The 27,580-nt window shown below is 37.6% G+C and overlaps 1 protein-coding gene across 2 annotated transcripts; it reads left to right on the top strand.

Annotated features, from left to right (window-relative positions):
* Window positions 1-89: 89 nt before the first annotated feature.
* Window positions 90-24,814, top strand: zgc:162952 (PKc_LIMK_like_unk domain-containing protein). 2 transcript variants are annotated; one of them, XM_017452397.3, is made up of 10 exons: window positions 115-222; window positions 2,844-2,936; window positions 14,043-14,236; window positions 15,231-15,352; window positions 16,796-16,844; window positions 17,478-17,627; window positions 21,728-21,895; window positions 22,067-22,150; window positions 22,435-22,521; window positions 23,477-24,814. In XM_017452397.3, the coding sequence occupies exons 2-10, from the start codon at window positions 2,906-2,908 to the stop codon at window positions 23,579-23,581; spliced, it is 990 nt and encodes a 329-aa protein (XP_017307886.1). In that variant the 5' UTR covers window positions 115-222; window positions 2,844-2,905; the 3' UTR covers window positions 23,582-24,814. The 2 variants fall into 2 exon arrangements, with proteins under 2 accessions (XP_017307885.1, XP_017307886.1); XM_017452396.3 differs by lacking the exon at window positions 2,844-2,936 and having other exon boundaries at window positions 90-222.
* Window positions 24,815-27,580: the final 2,766 nt, after the last annotated feature.

The raw sequence follows: 27,580 nt of genomic DNA, 5'->3' as shown, positions 1-27,580 counted from the left end.
TGAACTGAGTGAGTTCTCCTGGTGTTAACAGCCACTGGTTTCTATGACAACCGATCAAACGCGCATGTTCATTAGCATATTTGTCCCCGCCCACGCAGTGGTGCATGAGGGAGAGAGAAAGAGAGACAGGAAGACAAACAGTCGGTGTGTATGAGTGGACGTGTTTAAGCGATGCTGCTTTAAACACACAGTATCTTTCACACACTGAACCTGCACTTCACGGTAAGTGAATACTTGTTTTAGTTTTTCTCTTTAACCCGTTTAATCCGAAATGTTTTCCTTTTACATAGTTATGGAACAAAATGCATGATTTTTTTTTAAGTAGTGAAAATGTAGGCTAGGTGTTATTCTTGATCACAGTTAGAAAACAGACTTAAAAGTTGATCAATTATAGTAAGTTGTTTTAAAATGGGCATACTGGGGTTATAATGTCTTTTTCCTGTGAAAACAACACCTGGAAAAAGTGCATTTTCTGCCATACAAACAAGGAATGACTTTGTAATGTTAGTTCTAACATTAACTGACTTGTTTCATGGTCATTCCACAAGATTGTATATAAATATAAATGGATTTTTTAAATTTTATTATTTAAGCATGAGGTATCATTGTCTGATAAAAAAAAAATAAAAATCAGCATTGGCAAGTTGATGTGGTAAAAGAGGAATAATAATAAATAAAAAAACATCAGTCATAATTGGTAAACCACATAATTAAAAGTAGGTTGAGTAATTAGACTATTTTTTATTTTTTTTTAGAAATAGTTAAAACCATACAGTACGACAGACAGAACATCAAGAAAACGTGGACTGTTTATAGCCATTTAAACGTAATTTATAACTGCAATGTAATTGTTTCATGGTAACTCCACAACATTAAATATAACTATAAAGGGATAAAAGGAATAACGTTGTTTTATAAATGTAACTATATCATAAGTGATAACAGGAACGAAATAGCTTGATGAATGTGCTACAACATGAAACATATCTATTCCATACCCTCCACTAATGTTGGCACCCTTGGTGAATATGAGCAAAGAAGACTGTGATAATTTGTCTTGATTGTTTAACTTTTTGATCTTTTGTTATAAAAATTCACAAAACTACTCTGCTCTCATGGATATCACACAACACAACACAGGTTTATCAAAAAAATTTTGTTGTTAAATATAGGTGTGCAAGAATTACTGGCACTCTTTTAGTCAATACTTTGTGCTACCTCCTTTTGCCAAGATAACAGCTCTGAGTCTTCTCCTACAATGCCTGATGAGGTTGGAGAATACATGGCGAGGGATCTGAGATCATTCCCCCATACAGAATCTCTCCAGATCCTTCAGATATCAAGGTCCACAGTGGTGGACTCTCCTCTTCAGTTCACCCCACAGGTTTTCTATGGGTTTTAAGTCAGGTGACTGGGATGGCAGGACCTTGATTTTGTGGTCAGTAAACCATTTTTGTGTTGATTTTGATGTATGTTTTGGATCATTGTCCTGCTGGAAGAACCAACCACGGCCCATTTTAAGCTTTCTGGCAGAGGCAGTCAGGTTTCCATTGAATATCTGTTGATATTTGATAGAGTCCACGATGCCATGTATCCTAACAAAATGTCCAGGTCCTCTGGCTGAAAAACAGTCCCAAAACATTAAAGATCCACCACCATATTTAACCGTGGGCATGAGGTACTTTTCCATAAGGCTACCTCTCTGTGTACACCAAAACCACCTCTGGTGTTTATTGCCAAAAAGCTCTATTTTGGTTTCATCTGACCGTAGAACCCGATCCCATTTGAAGTTCCAGTACTGTCTGGCAATCTGAAGATGCTCGAGTTTGTTTTTAGATGAGAGTAGAGGCTTTGTTCTTGAAACCCTTCCAAACAACTTGTGGTGATGTAGGTGACTTCGGATTGTAGTGTTGGAGACTTTCTGACCCCAAGACACAACTAACTTCTGCAATTCTCCAGCTGTGATCCTTGGCGATTTTTTGGACACTTGAACCGTCTTCTTCACAGTGCGTTGAGACAATATAGACACATGTTCAGTTCCAGGTTGATTCATAACATTTCCAGTCGACTGGAACTTCATAATTATTGCCCTGATGGTGGAAATGGGCATTTTCAATGCTTGTGCTATTTCCTTATAGGCACTTCCCATTTTGTGAAGCTCAACAACCTTTTGCCGCACATCACAGCTATATTCCTTCGTCTTACCCATCGTTATGAGTGACTTAGGGAATTTGGCCTATGTGTTACCTCATAATTATACCCCTGTGAAACAGGAAGTCATGGTTGAACAATTTTCTGTTCCTAGTCACCTAGGTGTACTAAAAAAAATTCAAATACCAATGGGACTATACTTCAAATATATTTTTTCTCATATGAATTCATAGTGGTGTCAATAATTGTCACGCACACCTATATTTAAAAAATATATTTTTTAATAAACCTGGGTTGAGTTTGCAATTGTTTGATATCCATGAGAGCAGAGTATTTTTGTGATTTTTCTTCAACAAAATATCAAAAGGTCGAACAATAAAGACAATTTTTCACAGCCTTCTTTGCTCATATTTACCTTAGTATGTAATGGTGTGCCATTCGTTATCTGGAGTTAAACCAAATGTGTCAACCACAGAAAATTACATCTTCACATGTTAGTCAGACCTCCATGTTCAGCTCTGCAGTCAGGTTTCATCCTTAGTCAGATTCTTCATCGTGCACTTCTTTGTTCTTGTGTTCAGTTGTTGCATACAGTTGCTTTGCTTGTACATTGTGGTTGTGTGTGTGTGTGTGTGTGTGTACCTGTTCATTGCTGCACATGTGTCTGCTTTTCCTCTGCGCTCTTTCATTAGGACTCCATCAGCTGTCCCACACTGTAATGCTCTGACAGACTGTTTCTACACCCAGCCTCAAGATGAATGTGAATAGCTTATTAAACAAATGGAGTAAGTAATAAATACTTAAATTGCTCACAATTGAAGTTGATTGCTGATTTTATACCTTGTAGGATGTTGCAGCTCTCCTTTGTATGAAAGGAAACTCCAATCTTTGTAAATTCCTGAATGATGTATAATTGGCTAATCATTAATGCACTAGTATTGGAATTTGCACTTTGATATCACAGGAGGAAAAATTAGCTTCTTATAAATACATTACACAGTACAATAATATTTTATAAATACAAATTTAGATTTTATGATTCACTGCTATCCTTAAACAATACTTAACCAGATATTATTAAAGACCTGACCACTGTCTAATATATTACAAGGTATATATACAGTATGGAGCAGTATAATCAAAGTATAATATTTTGTTCTTATTCCACAACGCTATTAAATTCTTATTGGACAGAAAGTGTTGGATAAGTTTCTATAGCAGTGGCCTGGACAGCAGCAAGGTTTATATTAATGCGCTCATTCTACTGCATTATTGTTTCTGTAGTAATCATTAACATATGCCATGGCTTTGCTTAAACAGAATGTAAGCTGTCTGTGAGAAAATATTTATTTAGCATTTGTTGGGAAGGAGTCTCCAGTGCTAGTGCAAGCACTTTGTAACAGTCAAAGCCTAAAGCTAGAAATTCAGAAGTTTCTGCATTATGCTGCAGTTTCTGCATCATTATAACATGCACTTTTGTCTTATTTGTCTGAACTTCACTTGTGGATGTTCCATAATAGTAACTGTTACTATAAATGGATAAAAACGTATGTATCATTCTTTAATAAATAAAACATATCATAGTTGGCAAATTGCTGTGGCATAATAAGAATAGCACACCTTTATAGGAAAATGATTAATGATGGGGGAGGGTTTGAAATATTGAAATATTTTTTTATTTCTCTTATAACACATCAATACACCAAAGATCATTTAATATTGTATTCTTTGCATATCTTCAAACTCCATACTAGTTTGTATATGCTTTTCTGGAATAAACACACACACACACACACAGACAGACGACTGTAGGTGTCATTCTGCATGGTAAGAGCGCAATCAGCATTGCTCTTTTCTAATGTTACTCAGAAGTGTTGCCTCAGTAGGTTTGCAGCCATCTTATCCTGTGTGGTTTTTCTCCTGCATCGCATTTAAAGGGCCAGGAAGCAGATCGCTGTCATGCTGCTGTTGATGGAAATATAGCAGTTAGTTACTGACAAACAGCTATAAGAGCAAAGGCCCAGCTGTTTGCCACTGTAGTTCATGATATAAAACAGCAATGTCTGCTCTTTATATAATAGCAACGATGTCCGCAATAGCATGTGTTGTAAAACTGAGGCATAGATTAGTTTCCTGTAATACCACTCCACCATGTGTTTTATTCTTTATTTAATGCCCAAAAAACTACTAAAAATGGCCTAGGAATAGCCTATTACTACATATAACCATGAGCTATCAGTAACCGTGAAGTAATTTGGAAACTGTCTTCTTACTATCCCAAATTGCTAGCCGGCTAGATACTACAGTACGTGCTAGTAAGCTTAGTTCACATTGTCCCATCTTGATTGTAAATATAACTATACCATAATTGAAAATTTGTTCAACACATAACAGAACTTATCTAGACATCTAAAGTAGCATACTGATACGTGCACTATAAGTGTCCATTGGGTGCCAGTTCATCCTTTATTCTTGAACCTGACTTGTTCAAGAATTTAATGACATCACAACCTGACCTCATACTTAACCTTTCCTGAATCAGTGTTGTACAATAGTACAGGGAAAGTACTATGGAAAAATATGGCTCGTGCTCTGTGATGACGAATTTGACTCACCAACACCAACCTGCAATATATAATCAAAATCATCCGATCAAGATGATTTTTTTTTAGTTCATTATAGGTCTTTTTAGTTACCTCAAAGAAGCTGGTAAAGAAAATGCAAATTTATTTTTTTAAAAAGCTACAAATCTTGTCTTTTTTATGACAGCAATGTTTCTTTAATACCCTCTCTGATGTTAACCTTAGAGAGCTATTTAGAAACCACTCTTATGTAATGTAATGTTGTTTTTTTTTAATGAACAGTACCTAAGAGAATTTTGCCCTTTTTTCTGCCATTTACTTCATCACCGACACCAAGCTAGTGACTTAATTCAGAGAGTGGCAGTGATCCTGTAGTCTACAATGACCCATGACATACACACTCTTCAATCCTCTCTCATTCCTTCTTTCATCCTTTTTCTATGACTGTAGCCTATTTGTTTGCTCTAGCTCTTAATTAATGAAGGCAAATTCCTGTAAGGAGTAAGGAGTATTTCACTCGTCAGAGTGCGAGATCCTCCCTGTCGATATCCTGGACTGCCTTTCCCTGTACTTTAGCATTAGGCAGGAAAAATGCACTGTCTCACTTCCCCTTTCCTCACATCTCACTACACACACTCACACACACACAATACCACATTCTTGTATGAGGACTGACCTCTAAACTGTTTTGTGTTCACTCTCTCATGGTTGAATCCTTGGCGTTTTCAAGGTTTAGCAAATACACCTTTCATTGCATTACATTATCAGTGAGAACATGTGATAAGGCTTCATTTGACCTCTTGAATTAATTGTACAACATAGTCCAAAAGTCTGTCCACTACTCAGAAAGCATAACTTAAAGAAAGAAAAGAAATGATAGTGCTGGGTATTAAGAGATGCATCACTCATCAATATGTCAGTATTTGAATTAAATTGAATTATATTGCGTCATAACGATTAATAATTGAAGCACAAGGTGTGCAAAGAGGTTAAGAAATGATTAGGCGCTATTATTGAAACGTTTGACTTTGTGTTCTCTTTCTGTCTATAAGAGGAAGACGCACCAGTTGCCATTGATACCACTTCAACATTTTTTGGTTCGTGTTTCTAGTTCACTACCACAAATTCGTAAGCATGTGAAAGAGGAATACTACTCAGGTACTGTATGTTGTAATCGCACGTCATTGTGCGACCTTTCTCCACCTTCGGCCTCGCTCTAGTTCTACAGACTCAGCATGACTCTCAGGAGCAGAAAGCATTTAGCACACCATTGATCCCTAATGGGGATGTTTGGCTGCTCATGTTGTTGTTAACAGGACAGGCAGCTTTAAAAGGAGGCTTTGTGGGAATGAGAGAAATGCTTCTCTGTGTTGGAAAGAGTAGTGAGTTAAGAGCTGGCTGCTGTAAATGCCTCTGCAGATAAGAGCATATTGAGAAAGTGCATGACGTGTGAGTGTGTTAATCAAGTAGAAGAAGGGGTGAACCCGCAGGAATTTTTGCTGTTCGGTTATACAGATAGCAACAAGCATCTGATATGAGATTTATCAATGTGAGCGGAAATGTTTAAAAGTACCTCTATCATACATAGTATGATAGTATACTAACATTTAGTGTGTTTTTTTTTATTGGTATCTCCTTCATGATGGCTAATTGTGATTTAGTTTGGTATTTGGCTCATTACCACTGTGCAAAACTGACAATATATAGCCTCAGTGACATGCAAATATACTGAAAAATACTGAAGTAAATCTTCTTCAGTAATTGCTTTATCATAGTCAGGGTCACGGTTTTTTCAAAGCCTATCGAAGCCGGGAATGCGTGGTGTGAGAAAGGAATACACTCTGGATGGGATGCCAGTCCATCACAGGGAACCAAAGAGACACATCCACACCTAGCTTAGCCAAATCCACTTACCACCATGTTTTGGGAGGTGTTAAAAAACAAAAAAAAATCTTGTTTATGTTATATTCTGATATTTTTGGCTACTCTTAAATAAATTGAATTGCCAGAATGACAAATCCAGTCTCTGAGACTGAAATCCCACTTATTTCTACCGTCTGACAAATGCTAACTAATATACTAACAGTTACCTACCTCGTTAGCTATATGCTAATGTTACCAACAGTACAGTGCAGCAGTTCTTGCCTTGTTTTTATGACTATGATCGCATCATACGTTTAATCTGAAATTAGCTCTGCACTTCAATCCTGCAATGACCATCACACCCATATGTGCTTTTTGAACATCCCGCTCCAGAGATCCAGAGTCCCCCCATTTGCCGTTATAATAACCTCCAATCTTCTGAGAAGACCTTGGCAAACCATGTCTTTATGTACTTTGTGCACTGTGTGTAAAGGGGCATTGTCATGCTGGAACAGGTTTGGGCCCCTTAGTTCCATAAAAGACATCCTATCCAATTGTTTGCTTCCAACCTTGTGGTAACAGTTTGGGGAAGAACCACATACGGGTATGATGGGCAGGTGTCAACAATATTTTAGCCATTTCGCTCTCAGATTATTTTTGGACTGTTGTTCCTCTTTGCCTTCTCTGTGCATCAATATTGGTTCATATCTAAACTAAAAGTGGCAGCATAATTACATGTCATGTAATGACAAAATACACATTGTTTTCAGATGAAGCCATTGTCTTGGAGCATCTGCTTGATGTAAACATACCCAGAAACAGAGAGACAGAAGTTTACCACAGTTGTTAGGAATGTCATGTTGCCCACTGGTTTGCCCTATTCTGTAGAGCTGAAGTGGGAGAGAATGTGAGGGGGAGAACATTGAGTCCTTTGCTAAAGCTTTCTCAAATACATCTGGTCTAAACCATGCCACACAATCTGATCTCCATTTCCACATTAACTCTGTAAACGCCCAGGTTATCATTCATTCATTCATTCATTCATTCATTCATCTTTAGTTACCACTTTACCCTTGTCAGGATTGCAATTTCCAATAATAAAAAGAATAAATGACACAAATATGCATCAATAGGGTATTCAGAGTCAAGTTACTTAATTAATATATATATTATTTATATTTTTATTTTATTTATCTAATTTGACAAATCAAAATAACGATCAAAACTTCATGAATGAATGAATAAATCAAAAGCTTCATGTGATATTTTACAAAAGAGAACAATGATAGGTGTGCTATTTTATATCAAGTGCTATATTATAAACCGTATTGTTACATTAAACCAAATTTGCAGTAATTAATGTGATTAATGTGATAATTGCAACTAGGATTGTTCATGAAGGAGTATATAGTAATTTCCTATTACATGATTATTTCAATGATTGCCACCATCTCTTTCATATATTATTGTATGTTTGTTTTATAATTAATAAATTATCTCTTGCTTTATATTACATTTGCCAGCAAAGTAAAAATTTAAAATGTCTTTGGTCCTTATTTTCTATCCCTAGACACTGGTAAAATTGACTTAAGCAGGACTAAAAGAATAAAGATAATATCAATAAATAGTATGTATAGTTACATTAAATTCACAGTGTTATGTACAGTAATCTGATACACTATGCACAATGAGAGTTGAGTTTATATACAGTACATTATTAATATTGTTATATAAAAAAAAGAAAATACAAGGAAAATGTTTCTCTAATGTTCTCCCCATAAGACACATCCAAATATCCCATTAGATCAGCATTAAAGGAAATTCACCTTTATCACACTGCAAAAACAACACGAGAGCAAATCTTGTATACACAAATTAACAGACATTTGCACAGTTTGTGAGATATTCATGCGTATGTGATGTGTGAGCTATTATTTCAAGCAAATATTTGCACAAACATTTGTTGCTTGAGCTAGAGGAGAAACGGCGCGGTCATTACTGACACGGTCATTTCTGTCTTCTCTCAGCATGAGTTACTGGAATGTCAGAGTTGTGTACAGACGCTTTACTGCCTCTCATGTATCTGTGAAATCGGCACATCTTTCTCGTGACGCCATGCTTTTACATGACTGGACACTAAGCTTGACTTGTAAACATTATGCATGCCTGCTGTCATCTATCCACTCCTTCTTTTTTCTTCAGTCCCTCAGTAACGATGCTATTTTGCACTCAGGGTAGAAAATAACTGAATACTTATAGGAAAATAATCAACGACGAGGCGGTGTGAGGGGGCTCGACGTGAACCGGAGTTATGATTACCACCCTGAAGATGAGTATTTCTCAAACAGCATTCCCTGAAGTGTTATACAAGAATGAATTGCCACGGTTAACATTTTTCTAATTATAGAACAATACACCATACATTTGAGATGTTATAAACAGTCATTCCATCCTTTTTTCTTTTTTTTTCTTTTTTTAAATCTCTTCAAGTTAATAAGACAAAAAAAAAATGCAGGAGCACTTGTCTGAAGTCTGAAAACGTAAAGTTACAGCTTTTCCTCTGACTGTTAAGTACTGACACTGGAGACTCAGTGCATAAGCAATTTTATTACAGATAACTTCACCATGTCAACATGTCATTTTAATCCGTTGCTATGTCAACACCTCCTGATCAATCAGAATCAAGCATTCAACAGCACTATGGCATGAAATAAACATATATATGTATGAATACCAAACAGGGATTACAAAAAAAAAAAACACTGTGGTAATCATGAGAATAGTTAATAGGGAGAGACTTTATAAAGCCAGACAGCACAGTGCCACCATGTCTCAGGGAAGTTCATATTTACAAAAGATTGGACTCATAATTATCACACATATACAGATTAAATAAGATAAGATAAGATAAACTTTATTGATCTCACACTGGGGAAATTCCCTCATTACAGCAGCAATTTTTTTTTACACAAAAAAACTAATAGGAAAGAATACACATTAAATAGGAATAGAATTGAAAAAAATGTCTAAAAGATATATATACACAATAGGAATAGAAAAATAAGAATAAAAGTAGTAGTAGTAGATCTCAGCAACCCTGTATGAAGAAGTTACTATTTAGTTAGTAAACTGCGGTTTTAGAGCAGGGGCAGGCGACTCACTGCGCTGGAATTTGCTCACTTGTGTGACTGGGTAAATTCCTGCCAAGACCAACTTAAAAACTATTCGTAAAACGTAATGCTGTAAAACATCTTTGCGGATGGATGACGGTTAACGTCACATTTTGATTTAATAACTCTTCTTCTCCAGGAAGTTGTATTTCTGTGTAATTTCTTTTAAAAAAAAATGTGTCTGGTATTGCATGGTAAACCCAGAAACAATGCTTAGGCTCTCTCACATGCTAAAAACATGCTGCGAGGTGGACTAGCTTTTCTAAATGACATACGTTACATTATATAGATACATGGGTCGGATCCTGCTGGTTCATGTCAGGGATGAGCAGATACAAAATCTGATCCAGAAATGTTTAAAACTTTTAATAAACTCTGACATCATCTTGCATGTACATAGAGAATGTACTGCAAAGAGAACATTTGTGCATGAGGGAACAAGGACCTTATTATTATTATTATTAGCTGTGTTTGTTTGTTTTTTTTTTGTTTTTTTTAACACTTCTGGCATGTCTGTCTGTGGGTGGGTTTGTGCCTGAGAAGAGAGAGAGAGAGAGAGAGAGAGAGAGAGAGAGAGAGAGATATATGCAGACAGACAGATAGAGATAGTCAGGGAGGAGACAGTAAGAGAAATAAGAGAAAGAGACAGTAAGAGAAACACAGATACAGAGATAAATGAATAGTGAGAGAAAAACAGAGCGAGAGAGACAAAATACAGAGAGAGACAAACACAGAGAGCAAGAGAGACAGAAAGACAAAGAGGGAAAATAAGAGAGACAGGTATAAAGAAATCAGAAAAATACAGACAGACAGATAGAGAAAGTGAGAGAGAGCGAGATCATGTTGTAGAGAACGTGTGAGAAACTGTGACAGTCCTACAGCTGCACTGTAAGTGTTTTCTACATTGAGGCTGTATAGGTGTGTGTGTGTGTGTGTGTGTGTGTGTGTGTGTGTGTGTGTGTGCATGCATGTGCTTCTGTATGTGCTACTGTCCTGATGAAACAGCAGTAGATCATTTGGCCACAACCAAAAAATCAGGCCACTTGTATAAGTGTGTCAGTCTGTAGTTTTCCCCAGCTGTGAGGTCTTCACTGTAACTGCCTTCCCCCATGACACTAATGACTCCAGCCATGTGTACTCATATCACCTGCAGGATAAACATGTGCATGAACCAGCACTATCTCCTGCAAATCAATGTGAGTAATACTGAACATGCTAGATTGTAGTAGGAATATTGTCCACATGCCGCGGGACCATCTGGTGCAAGTTGTAGATTTAACGCTTGTAACCAAAAGTCTACTTTACACTATTTTTCCCTTAGCATAAATAAAGTCTGTCAGCCAAAACCGAGTGGAAGTCAGTCTCAAAGCCAAGCCAGCAACAGAATAAGACAGTGTTTTAAATAACCGATTAATTAAAAAAATGCTTGGTGTTATTTGTAAATATTGTGTTCAATTTGAAAAGTATTTTAAAACTGTGTAAGAAAATGATTTGGGGAGTTGCAAATTTTGTGTTTTGCTTTTATTAACCATTGAGCTCTTTAGACCTGGTAACCCTGGTGCCACTTCTTGTTAATCAGTGTAGATTTGTAAAGGAAAAGGCCACACTGAGCGTATTGCATGATAACCTTTATAATCAACGTGATCTTCGACGGCATCCAAAAAACCTTGAAGTCGACCATTTTAGTTTAAACATCTTTATCAACGTATTGGTTTATTTTCTTTGCTTAACAAATTTCTAAATGACCCACAATGCCATTTGACTACCTGCTGATAGTTATTCTTGGTTCATCTCTACCTAAAGACAGTAGTGCAGCAGTGCTTTAACCCTTTAGTCTGTCCGGGTCTCTCACTTCCTCATTTATTCCCTCTGCTCAAACTGATCAGCTTCCAAAGCTGACCTAGTATAACTTGTATAGCTTGGAGTCCAACGTCTCCACTACTTCTATGTTGGATTTCTCATGTTGAACGTTTCTAGAAAATGATAAGTGAAACGGAAGCTTTTGTTTGTAGAAACTAACAGCGAAACCTGACTGTCATCCCTTTTGTTTGGATAATGTCGAATTTGTTTTGTCTGTTAAACACTACTGTAACATTGCCTTCCTGTGACATCAGTACAACAGATAACCACTAACCTCTGACAGCAATCAAGAAAATACACCACCAACTAACAAATTAGCACCAGAAACTCTAAGCAGTCACATCATGGATATTTCACTATTAACATTTTATTGTTTCCTTTCATTCATTTAAGCCAGAAATTTGGTTATCAATCTTGCTAAATTTGAGGTCTAAATTTGACCACCCTACCTTTGATTGTAGTGATTGAAAGCCCATTGAATGTGAACCTGTTCAGAGCTCTCCTCATCACCATTTTAAGATTTCATTATCCTCCAACATTTTGTTCCACACAGCTCTGAGATATATATATATATATATATATATATATAAGATAATTGAGCACTCCTGACATCAAAATCAGGCTTTCACTTTCATCAGCCCACACTTCCACCTACATGAATGAAGTGTCTGTGTGTTGGTTACGATTAACTGTTCAGACCAAGCTTCAGGTTTGCTTTATTAATATGTTGCTTATTCAGGCTGGTGCTCTTGATGTGAAGTAGTTCAGACATTACAGAATAGTATGGGATGTAAAAGCTCAAATATTAGCTGTTAATCTTTCTTAAGGACACATAGCTTTTGCTATCATCAATTACTACAACCACAAAAAGTGACTTCATTCATAAGCACAAACTTGATCACAAACGTGATGTGTGGCAGCCTTGGAAAACAATTCACATGGTGAATTTTTGAGAGTTTTTCCAAATATATACTACAAACTGACAGTGGCTTGGTGGTTAGCGTATTTGCCTAGCACCTCTGGGGTTAGGGGTTTGATTCCCGCTTTTGCCCTGTTTGTGCGGTTTGCGTGCCCTGCCCTGTGCTTTGGGGGATTCCTCTGGGTACTCTGGTTTCCTCCTGCAGTCCAAAGACGTGCATTGCAGTCTGATTGGCATTGCCAAATTTTCCATAGCATGTATGTGCATGCGATTGTGTCCTGCAATGGGTTGGCACCCCGTCCAGGGTGTCACCCTTCTTGTGCCCCAAGTCTCCTGGGATAGGTTCCAGGCTCGACCGCGACCCTGTGTAGGATAAGCGGTATGGAAAATGGATGGATACTACAGACTACTGTGTTGAATTGTGATATGTTTCTCTTTCGCATGTAAACAGAAGTAAAGTTCTAGCATTTTAAAGTCTGGTTTCCTAAAACATTCAAAAATTCAATTTCATTCCAATTTAACTGAACAATACCAACAAACTGTGTAAAAGCAAACGCTATAAGTGAAGCATAATACACATAGGGGAGTGCTGTAACGGGGACTTATCAATGATGGAGTGATGAAGCGGAGTGACTGTTAACACCCTGAAGTTGATTATTTTACAATAACGGGATGTCCTGAAGTGTTTCATTCCTCTTACATTACAGTAATTTGTCCTTGATTACAGTTTTGTATTTATTCACACTTTTAACTCTTTATAGTAATATTTCATGTTCTGGAACAACCACGAAACCTCAGTCTCTTGCCAGCTTCTCATTTTTTCTCTCTTGAAGTTAATAAGACAAAAAAAAAGTTTTTTTGTTTGTTTTTTTTGTTACAAAGAAACCGGAAAATGCATTGTATGACTGGAAATGTCCTCCGTCCTGAAGACTCTGAAAACTAGCTGTTACCAAGCACTGACACCTGAGACTTCTTCCATAAATTTTCGATTAACAGCTCCTAACAGGAAGATTCAGCATGTTCATACATGTTTATACGTCTTTCTTTTTAAAATCTGTTCATTTTTATGCATGGCGTTATAGACAATTACTCAACACGTTCTGACCAATCAGAATATATACTATATTGACTGAATATATACTATATATTGACTAAATTTGCTTTTACTTTTACATGAAATAAATAAAAGCCTAAAATAATAAATATGACCATGAAAACTATGTCTATCTTTATACCTGGTTTTATTCATAGCTGACAGATGTTTTCCCTGAATTCTCATCTACCTTAATGTGAGATTTACAGGAAACCTAGGCAATATACATGATTTTGGGGGAAATATATTGGTGTTTTCTTGAAGTAGACCTGTCAAAGTATTTAATAGGCTGAAAAATCCAATTTTGGTCAAAAAGAGCACACACATGAACAGCTTTTATTTTTTAGTCTAGTCTTTGCACCGTGTACAGGTTTAATGTCCTCTTTACAACATCTGTGTTGTAGCTCAGATCCACAGGATGTGTGAAGTGGATGTGTCGTCTGAACCGAGCAGTCCAACGCTGTACAGCGAGTCATCAGATGCATATTACCACGTGGACCGCTGGCAGAAGCTGCGCACAGCCGTGAGGAAACTCGAGTTCTGGGAGAACTTCAGCCATGAACTTATTGGGAGCGGTTTCTTCTCCAAAGTCTATAAGGTAAGAAAAGGCCGTGCGGTGTCACAGATGTTGGGATGTTTGGTGGTTTCTCTCAGATAGTTCCCACTTAAGTAGAGCCTATGGAATTCTAATGGATTGAAAAAAATTAGACATGTATATGACAATTTTGGTTGAAAACTATATCACAGCAACAATTTTATGCATGCACTTACCATTGGACGTAAGAGAACAATATAGGTTGCTTTATTTCTCTGTAGAGGAACTAGATGGTATTAAACATGTAATAATATCCATGTTATTAGAGTACTTGCATGTTGAGTATTCAAGTACATAGCAACTTGTGTAAAATGATTAGGTAGGTTCTACAGTCCAACAATGGGTTAAATAATGGGTAAGTACTTAGTTTTACACTCAGTGGCCACTTTATTAGGAATACCATACTAGTACTGGGGAGGACCCGACTTTGCTCTCAGCCTAATTTCATCATAGCATGGATTCCACAAGCTGTTGGAAACATTCCTTTAAGATTTTGGTCAATGTTGATATGATTGTATCACATAGTTGCTGCAGAATTTTCAGCTACCTCATCCAAAATGTGCTCTATTAGATTCAGATCTGGTGACTTAGAAGGCAATTGAAGGCTTTTTGATGGTTTTTGTTTTTTTTGCACTATTTACACTTTATACTGTTGTGCATGAAAATTCCAGGAGTTTCTGACATGCTCAAAACAAGGCCGTTTGGCACTAACAACCATGCCACAATCAAACACTCTGAGATCAGAGTGTTTTTTTCTCCCTGATTCTGATGTTTGACATGAACATAAAGTGTATCTCCATTATTTATAAATTTTATAACATTGTTTTTGTCAGTCCAGCTGCCATGTGTGTGTGTTTTGAGGGTGGGGCTTGAGAGAAGTTTAAAGTGTGGGAGTGAAGTCCTTTGATATGTAAATATATAATTTACATACGCGATTTCTTTATTCATTGTGCTATTTGTATCCTGACATCCTGGTTTTGTGTATCCTGCCTTTCAGGTGATGCACAACAACACGCGCAAGGTGATGGTGGTGAAGATTTATAAAAATGACGTGGACCAGGACAGCATTGTCCGAGAAATCAGCCTCTTACAGAAACTTTCTCACCCCAACATAGTCAGGTAACTGTTCCTCTTTAAAAGTGTTAACCCTGCCCTGAATGTTTCGCATGCAAGGCAATCCTTCCATCCAGTTAGACCTTTCCTGATTTCATCAGTACCTGGACTGCTTTATATACTAATGGGGAAGTGGTGGCTTGGCAATTAAGGCTCTAGGTTACTGATCAGAAGGTCATGGGACTCAAGCCCCAGCGCTGCCATTCTGCCACAATTGGGCCATTGAGCAAGGCCCTTAACCCTCTCTGCTCCAGGGGCACTGCATCATGGCTGATCCGGTGCTCTGACCCCAGCTTCCTGACATGCTGGGGTATGCAAAGAAAAGAATTTCCCTGTACTGTATGTGATCGATAAAGACTCATTATCATTATTATAATACAATACAATCTGTTTTTTGTTTGTTTTTTGTTTGATCTTAATCATAACCCAGAACAGAGGTACACACTAATACTTTTTATTCATCTGACTTCATTGTATCCAAGTTACTGATACATGTGAACAAACAGAGCCTGTGACGTTGAGTACTGCCGGTATCGAGTCAGAGGCGACATGACATCATGGGGCATTTTATTTGTCTAAGCAATCTCAAAGTGGTTTGTTCCTGTGCGTTACGAAAGCACAAGACTCTTCGGTGTCACAGCTCTACAGTTACCTGGTACCAGGTGTACTTTGCACACATTTTATCAGGCTGTTATGCATTTAGCGTGCTTCACAGTGCTTTCTGGAGATTATATGCAGTTCGATCTTTCACTGTATATCAAAAATATCATGAATGAAACATGTTTTTAAGTACGTCCTCCAGCCACTTGAACAGGAACAACTGTACACCTGGTCATTCATGCAATTATCACACCAGCCAGTTGTGTCGCAGCAGCACAATGCTTTAACTCACAAAAAAAAAAAATGTGATCTCACTGACCTTGATCATGGCCTGGTTGTTAATGCCAGACAGGCTGGTGGGAGTATTTCAGAAACTGCTGATCTCCTAGGATTTCCACACACAACAGTCTCTGGGGTTTACATTGAGTGGTGAGAAAAACAAACAAACAAAAATCCAGTGAGCAGCAGTTCAGTGGATTGTTGAAGATTGGAAATAGACCAGGCAATATTCTTCCCAATCTTCTCCTGTCCAGGTTTGGTGAGCCTGTGCCAACTGTAGCTTCAGATACCTGTAATTGGCTGAGAGGACTGGAGCCCAATGTGGCCTTCTCTTGTCGTAGCCCACTTCGTTTAACTTCTTGTGCATTCTGAGATGCTTTTCTGCTCCCCATGGTTGTAAAGAGTTGGTTATTTGAGTTACTGTCAGCTGTAGTTGTAGGTGTACTGGTTTTGTTTTTTGAAAAAGAGGCACCTAGACAACGCATAAAGCATAAGGATTATAATCAGTACTATAGTCAGCATTAATATAGGGAACACGTGATTATTTCTCCTTTTCCGTCATTGTTTCAGGTATCTTGGTATCTGTGTGAAAGAAGACAAGCTGTATCCCATTCTAGAGGTGAGGTCCATGTCTCTGTTAGTTATTTTCTCCTATATTATGTGTCTGACTGCACATTTTGTCACCTCATACACCTGATGTCTCTCTCTGACACTGTTACAGATTTTGCCATGTACGTTTAAAAGTCTTTCCTTCTGTGAAGCTGTTATCTGATAGGTGCTTAGTTGCATAATGTTAAGATGTAAACTTTAACCAATAGGAGGTAGGATGTGGCAAGGCAGATTTGCAATTGGTGGGTTACGTTATAGCACTGCTTTTGTACCAGCTGATAGCTGAATATGCAATTTGGGATTGCTTATACAGTTTATCCGCTCTCATTTTACAGAAGCTTTGTTAGACAAATATGGTAACATGCACTGTAGCGAACGGATCAGATAGAACAGTGACAGAATAAACCTCATCCAACAATTGAAAACCATGCTAACTGATGACCAAGTTAAGAAGCAACAACACTCTTTTCCACATTTAGAAGTCTGTATTTATTTATTTTTACTAGACAAATATGCCAGAAAGCGACACTTTCTGTGAGTCACAGAGTTGATTTCAAGTCCAGTACACAGGTTTTTAGCACCTTCTTGCCCTAAACATTTTTTTTACCAGTTTGTCTGCCTTCATTTGCGGATGTGTTTGTAGTATGTTAGCGGAGGCTGTCTGGAGGAACTGCTAGCTCGGAAAGATGTTCCTCTGTGCTGGAGGGAGAAAGTGGACCTGTCCTCAGACATCACCAGAGGAATGATCTACCTCCACTACAAGAACATCTACCACAGAGATCTCAATTCCAAGGCAAGCCTTAGAGCAAACAATACCTCTTCTTTTTTGTTTCTTTCCTAAATTCTAACTGTTTTTGTTTATTCATAATGCTTTTTATAGAAATCCATGGAGCAGAGCCAATATTCATATCTGAGCTTTGTATTGCCCAGCACTAGAGAGGCAATGTGTGTGTGTGTGTGTGTGTGTTTGTCCGTGGGTCATTAGTTGCCAGGATTCCCACAAGTGCTCACCAAGCCTCTAGTGATGAACAGCAGAGTTAAATCAACAAGGCCAGGCCATTCTTATGCTAATACACTCACTCCCACTCCCATACACTGTCTCTTTCTCTCTCTCTCTCTCGCTCTCTCATGCACAAAAACATACACACACACACACACAAACAAAGCTGTTTCCATATCATCTGAAAATGCATAAGGCTTGCTGAGTGTATAGTCCAGCCTCACGGACCCACACACTCCTTTCATGTTTACGCTGCCCTCGGGTGAGATCAGCGACCCATTTGTCAGCCATTTAGATAAGAACAATTGAGCAGCAGGGAACAAAACTGAGCTCACACACAGCACTGTGCTGTCCGACACACCAGCTACCACAATGAATAGGCGCCTTTCACACATAGCTCTGTGCAGTTGCATAAACTTGTGCCAGCCTGTGAAATATGTGAACTCTGGTTTCCCTTGGCATAAAAAAAAAACAATATAAGACCTTAATATTTCCAAAGTCCGAAACTGCAGTGTAATAAAATCTAAGCAATTAGAAAAGGGAGTTGTGAATCTAACACTGGCAAGACAATGTGTTCTATTTCAAATAATATGTCTAGTTAAGGGATTTCAAACAAAATAGCACTAAATTATTTGGTAGCACGTCATCCAAGGGTGAAGATCATAAGGCTACATGATACCTACACCACATAAGCATGTATAACATATTTCCTCTTATAGGAAAAGAATCAACAGTAGGCTTGTGTGACATAACCATATTATTGTCCCTACATGATATTTTGTTGCTACAATATCCAGTGATGTTTATGACTGATTATATTATATTACTATTATATTATATAACCGTTATGCATTGGTTTGATGATTTAACTCAGATTCTCTCTTGTTTGGTCCCCGATTCCTGAATCAAAGGCTGGAAGATTCCCCAAGTACTCACATAATCAGAGGCCACTGCATCTGGAAATAGTAAAATAACAGTCATGTTGGAGGCTGTAATGCAGGCCAGATGCTGAGCTCAGAGAGAAATCCATTTATCAGCACTTTCTTCCCCAAAGCTCCCATTAGCCCATGTTTCCAGTGGGACTTTTGGAGCAAAAGACAGCTTTTACTTCTTTTATTTATTTATTTTTTATTTTTTTAAAAACTTATTTAGTTTTTACGTCCTTATGTAACGCGTGAGTACCAGTATGTGTGGGGTGTAACGTAAACCCACTAGCTGTATCTGTTACTGTTACCTAAATATTTGTATCTGGATTTAAATCCAACGTGGGTGTGTCGTAAACCAGAAGTTGTTTGTTTGTTTGTTTGTTTGTTCTTTAACTGAGATGTGTGCAGGACTGTTTTTAAATACAACTCCCAGTTATTGTTTCTGTTTGTATCTGCCTGCAACATTTTCTAACAAATCTAGTTGGTTCTATTTCCCAAAAGATAAAAACATGTAGTCTAATTTAAACCACCTGAACCCAGACCAGGCAGTTACTAAGGATGAAAGAATGAATGGTGTAAATGCAGTGTTGACATATGCTTGTGGTCTTTCTTTGTCTCATGAGCTGTAAAAACCTCTGTATGCCCTGTGAACATTTGTGGCAAGCTTTCTTTTCAAGACAAATATAAATAGTGCACCTCCTATTCATATTTGTATCCATTTAGGACACATTATCTGTTCTTTCTGAAGAACGTATTTGTATTTGGTAATGCAAATGTACAATAGCTTCCGCTTGTGAAAAACCTTCAGCCTGTTAACAATGAATGAGTTACAAACCAGTTCCATGTGGTGCTTTGTGTCATAGTATCATGATGACTCTTTAATCAATTCCCTGAAGTTCTTCCCTCACTGTTTTTTTTTTTTTTTTTTTCTCCCAAACCCACCATTCTGTGCTCAATATTGCAAGACACTACGTAAAGGTCTCACACCTGGCAAGGACTCAAACTAAATTTAGCACTTGGGAGGCTACAGGCCAGATTCCCAAAGTACTCACATAATCAAAGGCAATCTGGAAACACTAATGCAGTCCAGATGCTGAGCTCCACGTCTGGCCTGTTTACCAGCACCTGTTGCCCCAAAAAATCTCATTGGCATGTGTTTAACCTACTTCAAACAGGACTAGAGTTCCCCTTACACTCATGCCAGCATCTGTGCCACACTACTAGGGTCAGGTGGGTTTATTTTTTTTTATTATTTTTTTTTTTTATACATGATTTAAAGTCATTAGGCATGGAAAGATGCATCACTACTGATCTTGAGTCAGAAACCTCAAATGAGTCATGTGTCTAGACAGGCCTTTAATAGAGCATGCAAGAAACAGGGCTTAGTTAGAGGCTGTTAATATGCCCTCGGGAAGCCCAGGGACATAGAGGATAAACCAGAGGGGTGATGGGTAGTGAGACCCCATGGAGGAACACAGCGTCAGGATTGAGTAATTCATGCAGTTGAGAGAGTGAAGATGGCAGATTTCATTGAACCAGGCTGTCAGAAAGAGCGTGTAGGAGTTCTGTTATAGCGATCAGTGATGCACTTCTCTTTAAAGCATTAGTTCTGCTCTTTTACTGGATTTCATTTACACTGGCAAGCAAATGACCTATATCTGATCATTTTTGGCTAAACCATGGGTTTGAACCATGTCTGTATCTGTATTCAGAATTGAAGCAGGAAGATTTTGCTCCAGTGATATTTTCTAACAAGTTTAGATGGTTCTATTTATCAAAACATACACACTACTAGCCAAATTTAAATACATCGCTTGCACAGCACATTCTTGTTAATTAATACAGCCTTTCTTTAGTCCTGCAGACTTGATATATGACTGTTCATTAAAGTTTTTGTTTCATCCCATGGCGTCCCAATCCTCTAGATGCCCTGTATACCTTCGTGGCACGAATTTTCTCCCCAATTTGATCACTTGCCAGTTTCTGCTGACCAGCCAGCTCTCTCCTATCATGACAGCAACGAACCAGGAAGGGTGAAGGCTAACATGTGCTTCCTATGAAACCAGCCAACCTCATTATTTTAAACTGCTGTTCATGTCACGTCACAGGGCAGCAAAACACTAAAAGGAATCAGAGGGCTGTTTGCTTCTTCCGCATACGTGAGCTCACAGACGCTCATGATTGGCTAGTGTCATTCTGATTGACAAGGGAGAGAGCGTATGCCATCCCTCCCACCTAGAGAGCATGGCCTAATTGACTCCCTTGGCTCCCGGCCACAGATGGCTTTAGCATGAATTAACACATTATCTGTTCGTTCTGAATAATGTATTCATATTTGATTACATAATATACTGTATATGTAATAGGAATAGGTATGTAAGTAATAGGACATGACTGTATGAAGTGGCCTGATGCAAAGTAGAGTTACTGTTAAGGCCATGACGACTATACTCCTTGACAGCTTTTATTGTTCTGATGTCATTATTTTTTTCTTGTACACCTAAAAAAGATTATTTTTAACCTTGAGCTACAACAATGGAAAGACCACAGATTTGAAATCAACATCATGTTAGCCTATTGTGTGTATAGACGAGACTGAGAGTGTGTAGAGATGGGAAGTTGGCTTACACTGCCCTCTTCTGGCTCAAAATAAGTGCTACACTGGAAATTAAGGAGGTTAAAAGTGACTTTTACTGTTTAATTACATGGATTTCCTGGTTAAGACAATATTATCATCCAATTCCAAGAACTTATCTAAATCTAAATATCATATCCATCATCACCCGAGTAATTCAATATTTAAGGCTAAAAAACTTTCCACTTTAATCTTTCAATATTTATTCTACATCCTGCAAACTGAGACATACTGTACTGTAGTATGCAATAATACTTCTATGTACAGCTATATTTAAACCATTTTGATTTTTTTTTCCTCCTACTGATCTCTCATTTGATTTTCTTTTACAGAACTGTTTGATAAGGGTGACTGCCCGAGGCAGGGAGGCTTTGGTAACAGACTTTGGTTTGGCTAGGGAAGTGGTCGAACTTCCTGCCAAAGACAGGAAGCTGTCTCTGGTTGGTTCAGCATTCTGGATGGCGCCAGAGATGCTGCGTGGGGAACCTTACGACCGCAAGGTGATAACAAACATCCCTAAAAATAAAACTGTTCATGTAATAACCACTGTACATTTACAACATCACCAGCAAATCACTTTGAGAAGGGAACTTAAACTCGCTTTATGAGTTATTGTGCTTGTCTCTAGCATGCTGTTCTTAAGGTTGATTTGGCTTTTGTGTTATAATTAGGTCGATGTGTTCTCCTTTGGGATAGTATTGTGCGAAATCCTAGCCAGAGTCCCAGCAGATCCAGAAATACTTCCAAGAACTCAGGTAAACATATAAATATAACCATGCCCAAACACTGTAAGGGTTCAAATATAGCATATATGTATGTATGTATGTATGTATGTATGTATGTGTGTGTATATATATATATATATATATATATATATATATATATATATATATATATATATATATATATAAAATTAATATGTCTGTGATTGATATTTTAGGTCTGACCTTACTGCTACATTTTCTCACCTTTTAATACTTTTATGCATGCGCACGTGTGTGTGTGTGTGTGTGTGTGTGTGTGTGTGTGTGTGTGTCAGGACTACGGCTTGGACGCTTCTGCATTCAAGAAGATGGCTCCTGGATGTCCACAGCGTGTACTCGACCTGGCATCTAACTGCTGTTTGGTACGTACCAGGTCTTCATAACACATACAGTGCTGTGAAAAAGTATTTGCCCCATCCTCATTTCCCTTTTTCTAAGTTACTTCAGAAATGAAAACAAAATCTACGATAAAGCAAAGGCAGCCTGAGCAAGCACGAAATACAGTTTTTAAATGATAATGTTATTTATTGAAGCAAAAAAGGTTATCCAATACCAACTGGGCCTGTGTGAAAATGTATTTGCCCCCCTAGTTAGTAATTCCCCAAATCTATGAAACTGCATTCATAATGTGGTTCAGCTTGACTGGATACAACCAGGCCTGATTACTGCAAACCCTGTTCAATCAAATCATATACAGGTCAAGGAGTTTCAAAGGAATATAACTAAGTAATCTTAGTTATAATAAAAAAATAAATAAATAAATAGATAAATAAAAAAGAACGTAAAGAAAAAAATAACATTTGGACATTTAGAAGTGCAATATGAACAATTACTCTGAATGACAGTAGTCAAATATAAGTGTATAGATATACTGTATTTATTTATCTTTTTATAAATAAACTTTGGATTCAAAAAAAGTCATTTTGTCATTGCGTGATATATATATACACAGTTAAAGCCTGGAAATTTGAATAAGAGATTAAACAATATAATGTACACAATGTTCCCCTTACCCCAGTCAAGACATGTTCTGGGTTTCACATTGGCTTCTTATGTTTTGTGCTGGACCTAATTCTCAACAAGTAAATACTTAAAAAATAAATAAACAAACAAACAAATAAATAAATAAAGGCTTATAATCTCCAGTTAACATGTGCAAATTTTATGCCTGAATCATCATGCAATCACCTCAAAAGCAACTGTTTGGCTCAGTAAAGTCTATAAAACAGCAGAATATGAATATCATTTTCCTTTCTCCAGTGTAGAATTGTTCGCATCACCTGCATATCTTAATATATTTCACTGTCAAATATTCAGATAGAGGCATTCCGGAGGCCATCATTCACCGAGGTGCTGGATGAGCTAGCTGAGATCGCAGAGACGCTGGAGCCGCCTACACACACAGAGCTGACTACTGGCTGAGCTTGATTGTACACCAGTCCTAGAGAGAATACTGCATGCTTCTGTACATACACCCGAGCAGCCAAGCAAAATCTCTCACAGAATTCAGCCGGACAGACGGGAAAAACAAGGGCAGTGGTAACTCAGTGGTTAAGACGTTGGACTACTGATCGGAAGGTCGTGAGTTTAAATTTCCAGCACTGCCAAGCTGCCACTGCTGGGCCCTTGAGCAAGGCCCTTAAGCGTCAACTGCTCCGTTGTATAATGAGATAAATGTAAGTCTCTCTGCATATGGGCGTCTGCCAAATGCCGTAAATGTAAATGTAAATGAGAAGACAGAGCTGTGAGCCAGACTGGCATTATTAATGAAACAAAGACGCACAATATTCTCAGTGTTCTACTGCTGACCTAAGATCAGTTCAATACAGTTATGCAGAAATATCAGAGCTGCTGCTAAATGGACTTCTATAATCTATAATCATCACCACATTCAGATTATAATTCTAATTGGATCTTTGCTTAAGTTTGTAACAGTTTTTGAGCCTTAACCAGTCACACTTTTGGGACCTGCTGTGTTGCACAGGCTTATACCTCTTATTTTGATATAATCCAGACCTGGAGGATTACAAAGAGAAAAGATGATGAAGAGGAGGAGGAGGAGGATCTATTTGATATTTTTTGTAAATGTTTTGTACATCAAAAGTCATATATATACATTAAGTATTTTGGTACACAATCCTCCATATTGTATCTTGTTTCCTGCTTTCTATTATAGTGTGCTTGCTGAGTTGTGTAAAATAGTTCTTATGTAATAAGGGAAGTTGTACAAACATAACTTCCTGCCTAGTGATGTGTGGTTTTAGTTCAAGAAACCTTCTGCTTCCTCATGGGAGGAAACCTTCTGCTTCCGCATTTACACGCACACTTTCATTCTCGGCAGCGTTTATGTTTTCTAACCCAGGAGGTCAATCCGGGTTTGGTAAAAGACTCAAGACTCAATAGGATTAAAAACTGTGCTAGAATTTTCCGTCTTGTTGTTTGTGTAGCACCTTATCGATCATTTCAGCTCCCTGTTATATTTTTTAATGTATTAAGTATATTTTTTTTTTTTCTTAAATGAGGAAGTCTTTGCTCTATGAATATTGCACAATATTTACATGTATAAATTATATACAGACATGGTCAAAACTATTGGTACCCTTCTGTTTTATCCAGACAATGAAAGTGTTGAAATTAAAAGCTTTATGTCATCTATACGTGCATATTTGGTTTGCCGTGAAAGAAAACAAACAAATGTTTTACGTTGTCGACAATTTGGGCATTATGACCAGGATAATATTACTCTCAAATATTCATATGAATTCATTATGCATTTGTTAGGATCCAGGTACATACAATTCCTTGCTTAGAAAAGGTCCATATAAGCAACAACAATGAATAAATGGTGAACATTTACCCTTTAAATCAATGGTCACCAACCCTGTTCCTGGAGATCGACCTTCCTGAAGGCTTTTCCAATCACAATCGCGCCTACTTCACCATCTAATGATTGCCTTAAGAAGTTTTTGATCAACTAAAACAGGTATGTTAGATTTTGGTTAAAGATGAAACCTGCAGGAAGGTAAATGTCACTGATTTAATGCTTAACCATTAGTGATTAGTTCATGTCTGTAACTCAAATTGAAGTGGTTATGTTTGGTTTCATAGTGGTACTTCACATTCCCACATTTGATTAGCTGACCTCCAATCTTAAAAAAAAATTCAAAAGTTTCAAGTTGCACCATTTGTTGCTTTCTGAAATGGATAAACATAGTATTTGAGTAATGGATATAAATGCTTTTTTTTTTTTTTTTTTTTGGGTAATCATTGGCAAATCATTGGGTGGCTGTGGCTCAGGTGGTAGAGCGGGTTGTCCACTAATCATAGGGTTGGCGGTTTGATTTTCGGCCCACGTGACTCCACATGCCGAAGTGTCCTTGGGCAAGACACTGAACCCCAAGTTCCTGATGGCAAGTTAGAGTCTTTCATGGCAGCTCTGCTACCATTGATGTGTGTGAGTGTGTGTGTGTGAATGGGTGAATGAGACACAGTGTAAAGCGCTTTGGGTAAAAGCACTATATAAGTGCAGACCATTTACCATTGGCATAAGAGGATTAAAACCCATTGTGATGTGCTGTTATTAGAAAATAATGAACTTCAGAATGGTAACAGTGACTTCACACCACCCCATCATTTGTTATTTTCCTATAACAGCACGCCCGGTCATGATTTATTTCATACTTGTCCTGTTATATTATAAATGAATAGGGCTGTCACGCTCTCTCTGATCTTGAAGTGTACTGAGGCCATGTAACACCTCTTTCATAACACTCAGGGCCTTATTAGCTTTCATATCTAATGACCTGCTATTTTTCTCCATGGTCTGAACTCTTAGCTATGTTAATTATATATAATAAACCAGGCTTGTTTTACTTTGAAGCTTCTGTCACTGGACCACTCAATGCAAATAAGTTTAGTAATCGTGTGCAGTAAGCATCATCTACCAACCACCTTAACAAAAACATAGTATGAACAAAAAAACCCCAAAACAACAACAGTACCAAAAACAGGAAATACTAATAATTGAAGATTAAGGAAAAGGACAATGAAAGGTGATGATATTCCAGTCTTCCAAACTAACCAGTTTCAGTGTGTTTGTTTCTTTCTGTTCTTAGCTGACAGGAGTAGAACCTGATGAGTTCTTCTGCTGTTGTAGCCCATCTACCTCAAATGTTCAACATGTGCATTCTGAGATGCATTTTATTGCTCATGGTTGTAAAGTGTGGCTATTTGAGCTACTGTAGCCTGATCTCTCTTATCAACAAGGTGTTTCTGCCTGCAGAACTGCTGCTCACTGGATGTTTTTTTTTTTTTTTTGCAGCATTCTGTGTAAAAAAATACACTATTATGTATCAAAATCCCAGATCAGAGATCATGAACAACTCAAAACAGTTTGTCTGGTACCAACAACCATGACTGAATTACTGAGATAAAAATGTTCCCCATTCTGATGTTTGTTGTGAACATTAACCGAAGCCCTTGACCCATCTCTATATGATTGTATGTGTTGCGCTGCTGCTACATGACAGATTGGATAATTGCATGAATGCGCAGGGGTACAGGTGTTCCTAATAAAGTAGCTGGTGAATATACTGTCCATTTGTTAAACATAAGGCTGAGCTTAATGTCCATGCATTAAGGAAATGCCCCCATTTCTCATCTGAGGAATAGCTCTTGTGTCTTTGCCACTGCTGAAAAGTGCTACAGTCACTTTAATTCCTTAAAATAGCTTAGGTCTAGCTAATTAATTACAGACCTATGTCTAATTTCAGTCTCGTAGCTTTTTATGGAAAAAGCAACATGACCCCAGGCTTGCCGATTCATAAGAATCAACACTTCTGGATTTGGATGGTTAAATTAGGAGATGGGTTAGCAGTCTTTTTTTTTTTTTTCATAAAAAAACAAAACAAAATCAATCCACATCCTGCTTCGCTCATTCGATGTCTTACAAATTTTGCACAATATCAATTTTACGGAATCACTGAAAGAGCCACTGAATTTTAAATAACATCTATGAGCCACTCCAGTCTAGTCCTTGTCTCATCTCATAGCACCAACGCAAGGTTTATTAAAGACTTTCTTATTGACTCTGAAGCCCCTAATATGCTTACGTTATTGATCTTAGCTAACCTCTTGACACCATCAGCTTTGTCATGCTTATTATTACTGGTACAGCTCTCCTGATTTACCTCTCTGTTCATTAAAAGACAGTATTTCAGGTCTGTCACGAAACATTTTCTTCACTGCACCATCACTCATGGTGTCCCTCAAGGATCTGCCCTTGGCACTCTTCTTTTCATGATTTACAACACATGCTTCAACTTGGCTACATAATTCAATGACATGAATTTTTACTGCTATGTTGATGATAAATACATTTTTATAAGTAAGTGCTCTGCTCTATTCATGCCACATACCACA

The sequence above is a fragment of the Ictalurus punctatus genome, chromosome 22 (genome assembly GCF_001660625.3).
Source record: "Ictalurus punctatus breed USDA103 chromosome 22, Coco_2.0, whole genome shotgun sequence".
NCBI lineage: Eukaryota > Metazoa > Chordata > Actinopteri > Siluriformes > Ictaluridae > Ictalurus > Ictalurus punctatus.
This window is presented reverse-complemented; position numbering and strand designations above follow the sequence as displayed.

Coding starts and splice junctions, on each gene's coding strand:
- zgc:162952 (XM_017452396.3), top strand. CDS start 105: ATGAGGGAGAGAGAAAGAGAGACAGGAAGACAAACAGTCGGTGTGTAT. Junction 16,845..17,477: donor AGCTGTATCCCATTCTAGAG/GTGAGGTCCATG, acceptor ATGTGTTTGTAG/TATGTTAGCGGAGGCTGTCT. Junction 22,522..23,476: donor TGGCATCTAACTGCTGTTTG/GTACGTACCAGG, acceptor TCAAATATTCAG/ATAGAGGCATTCCGGAGGCC.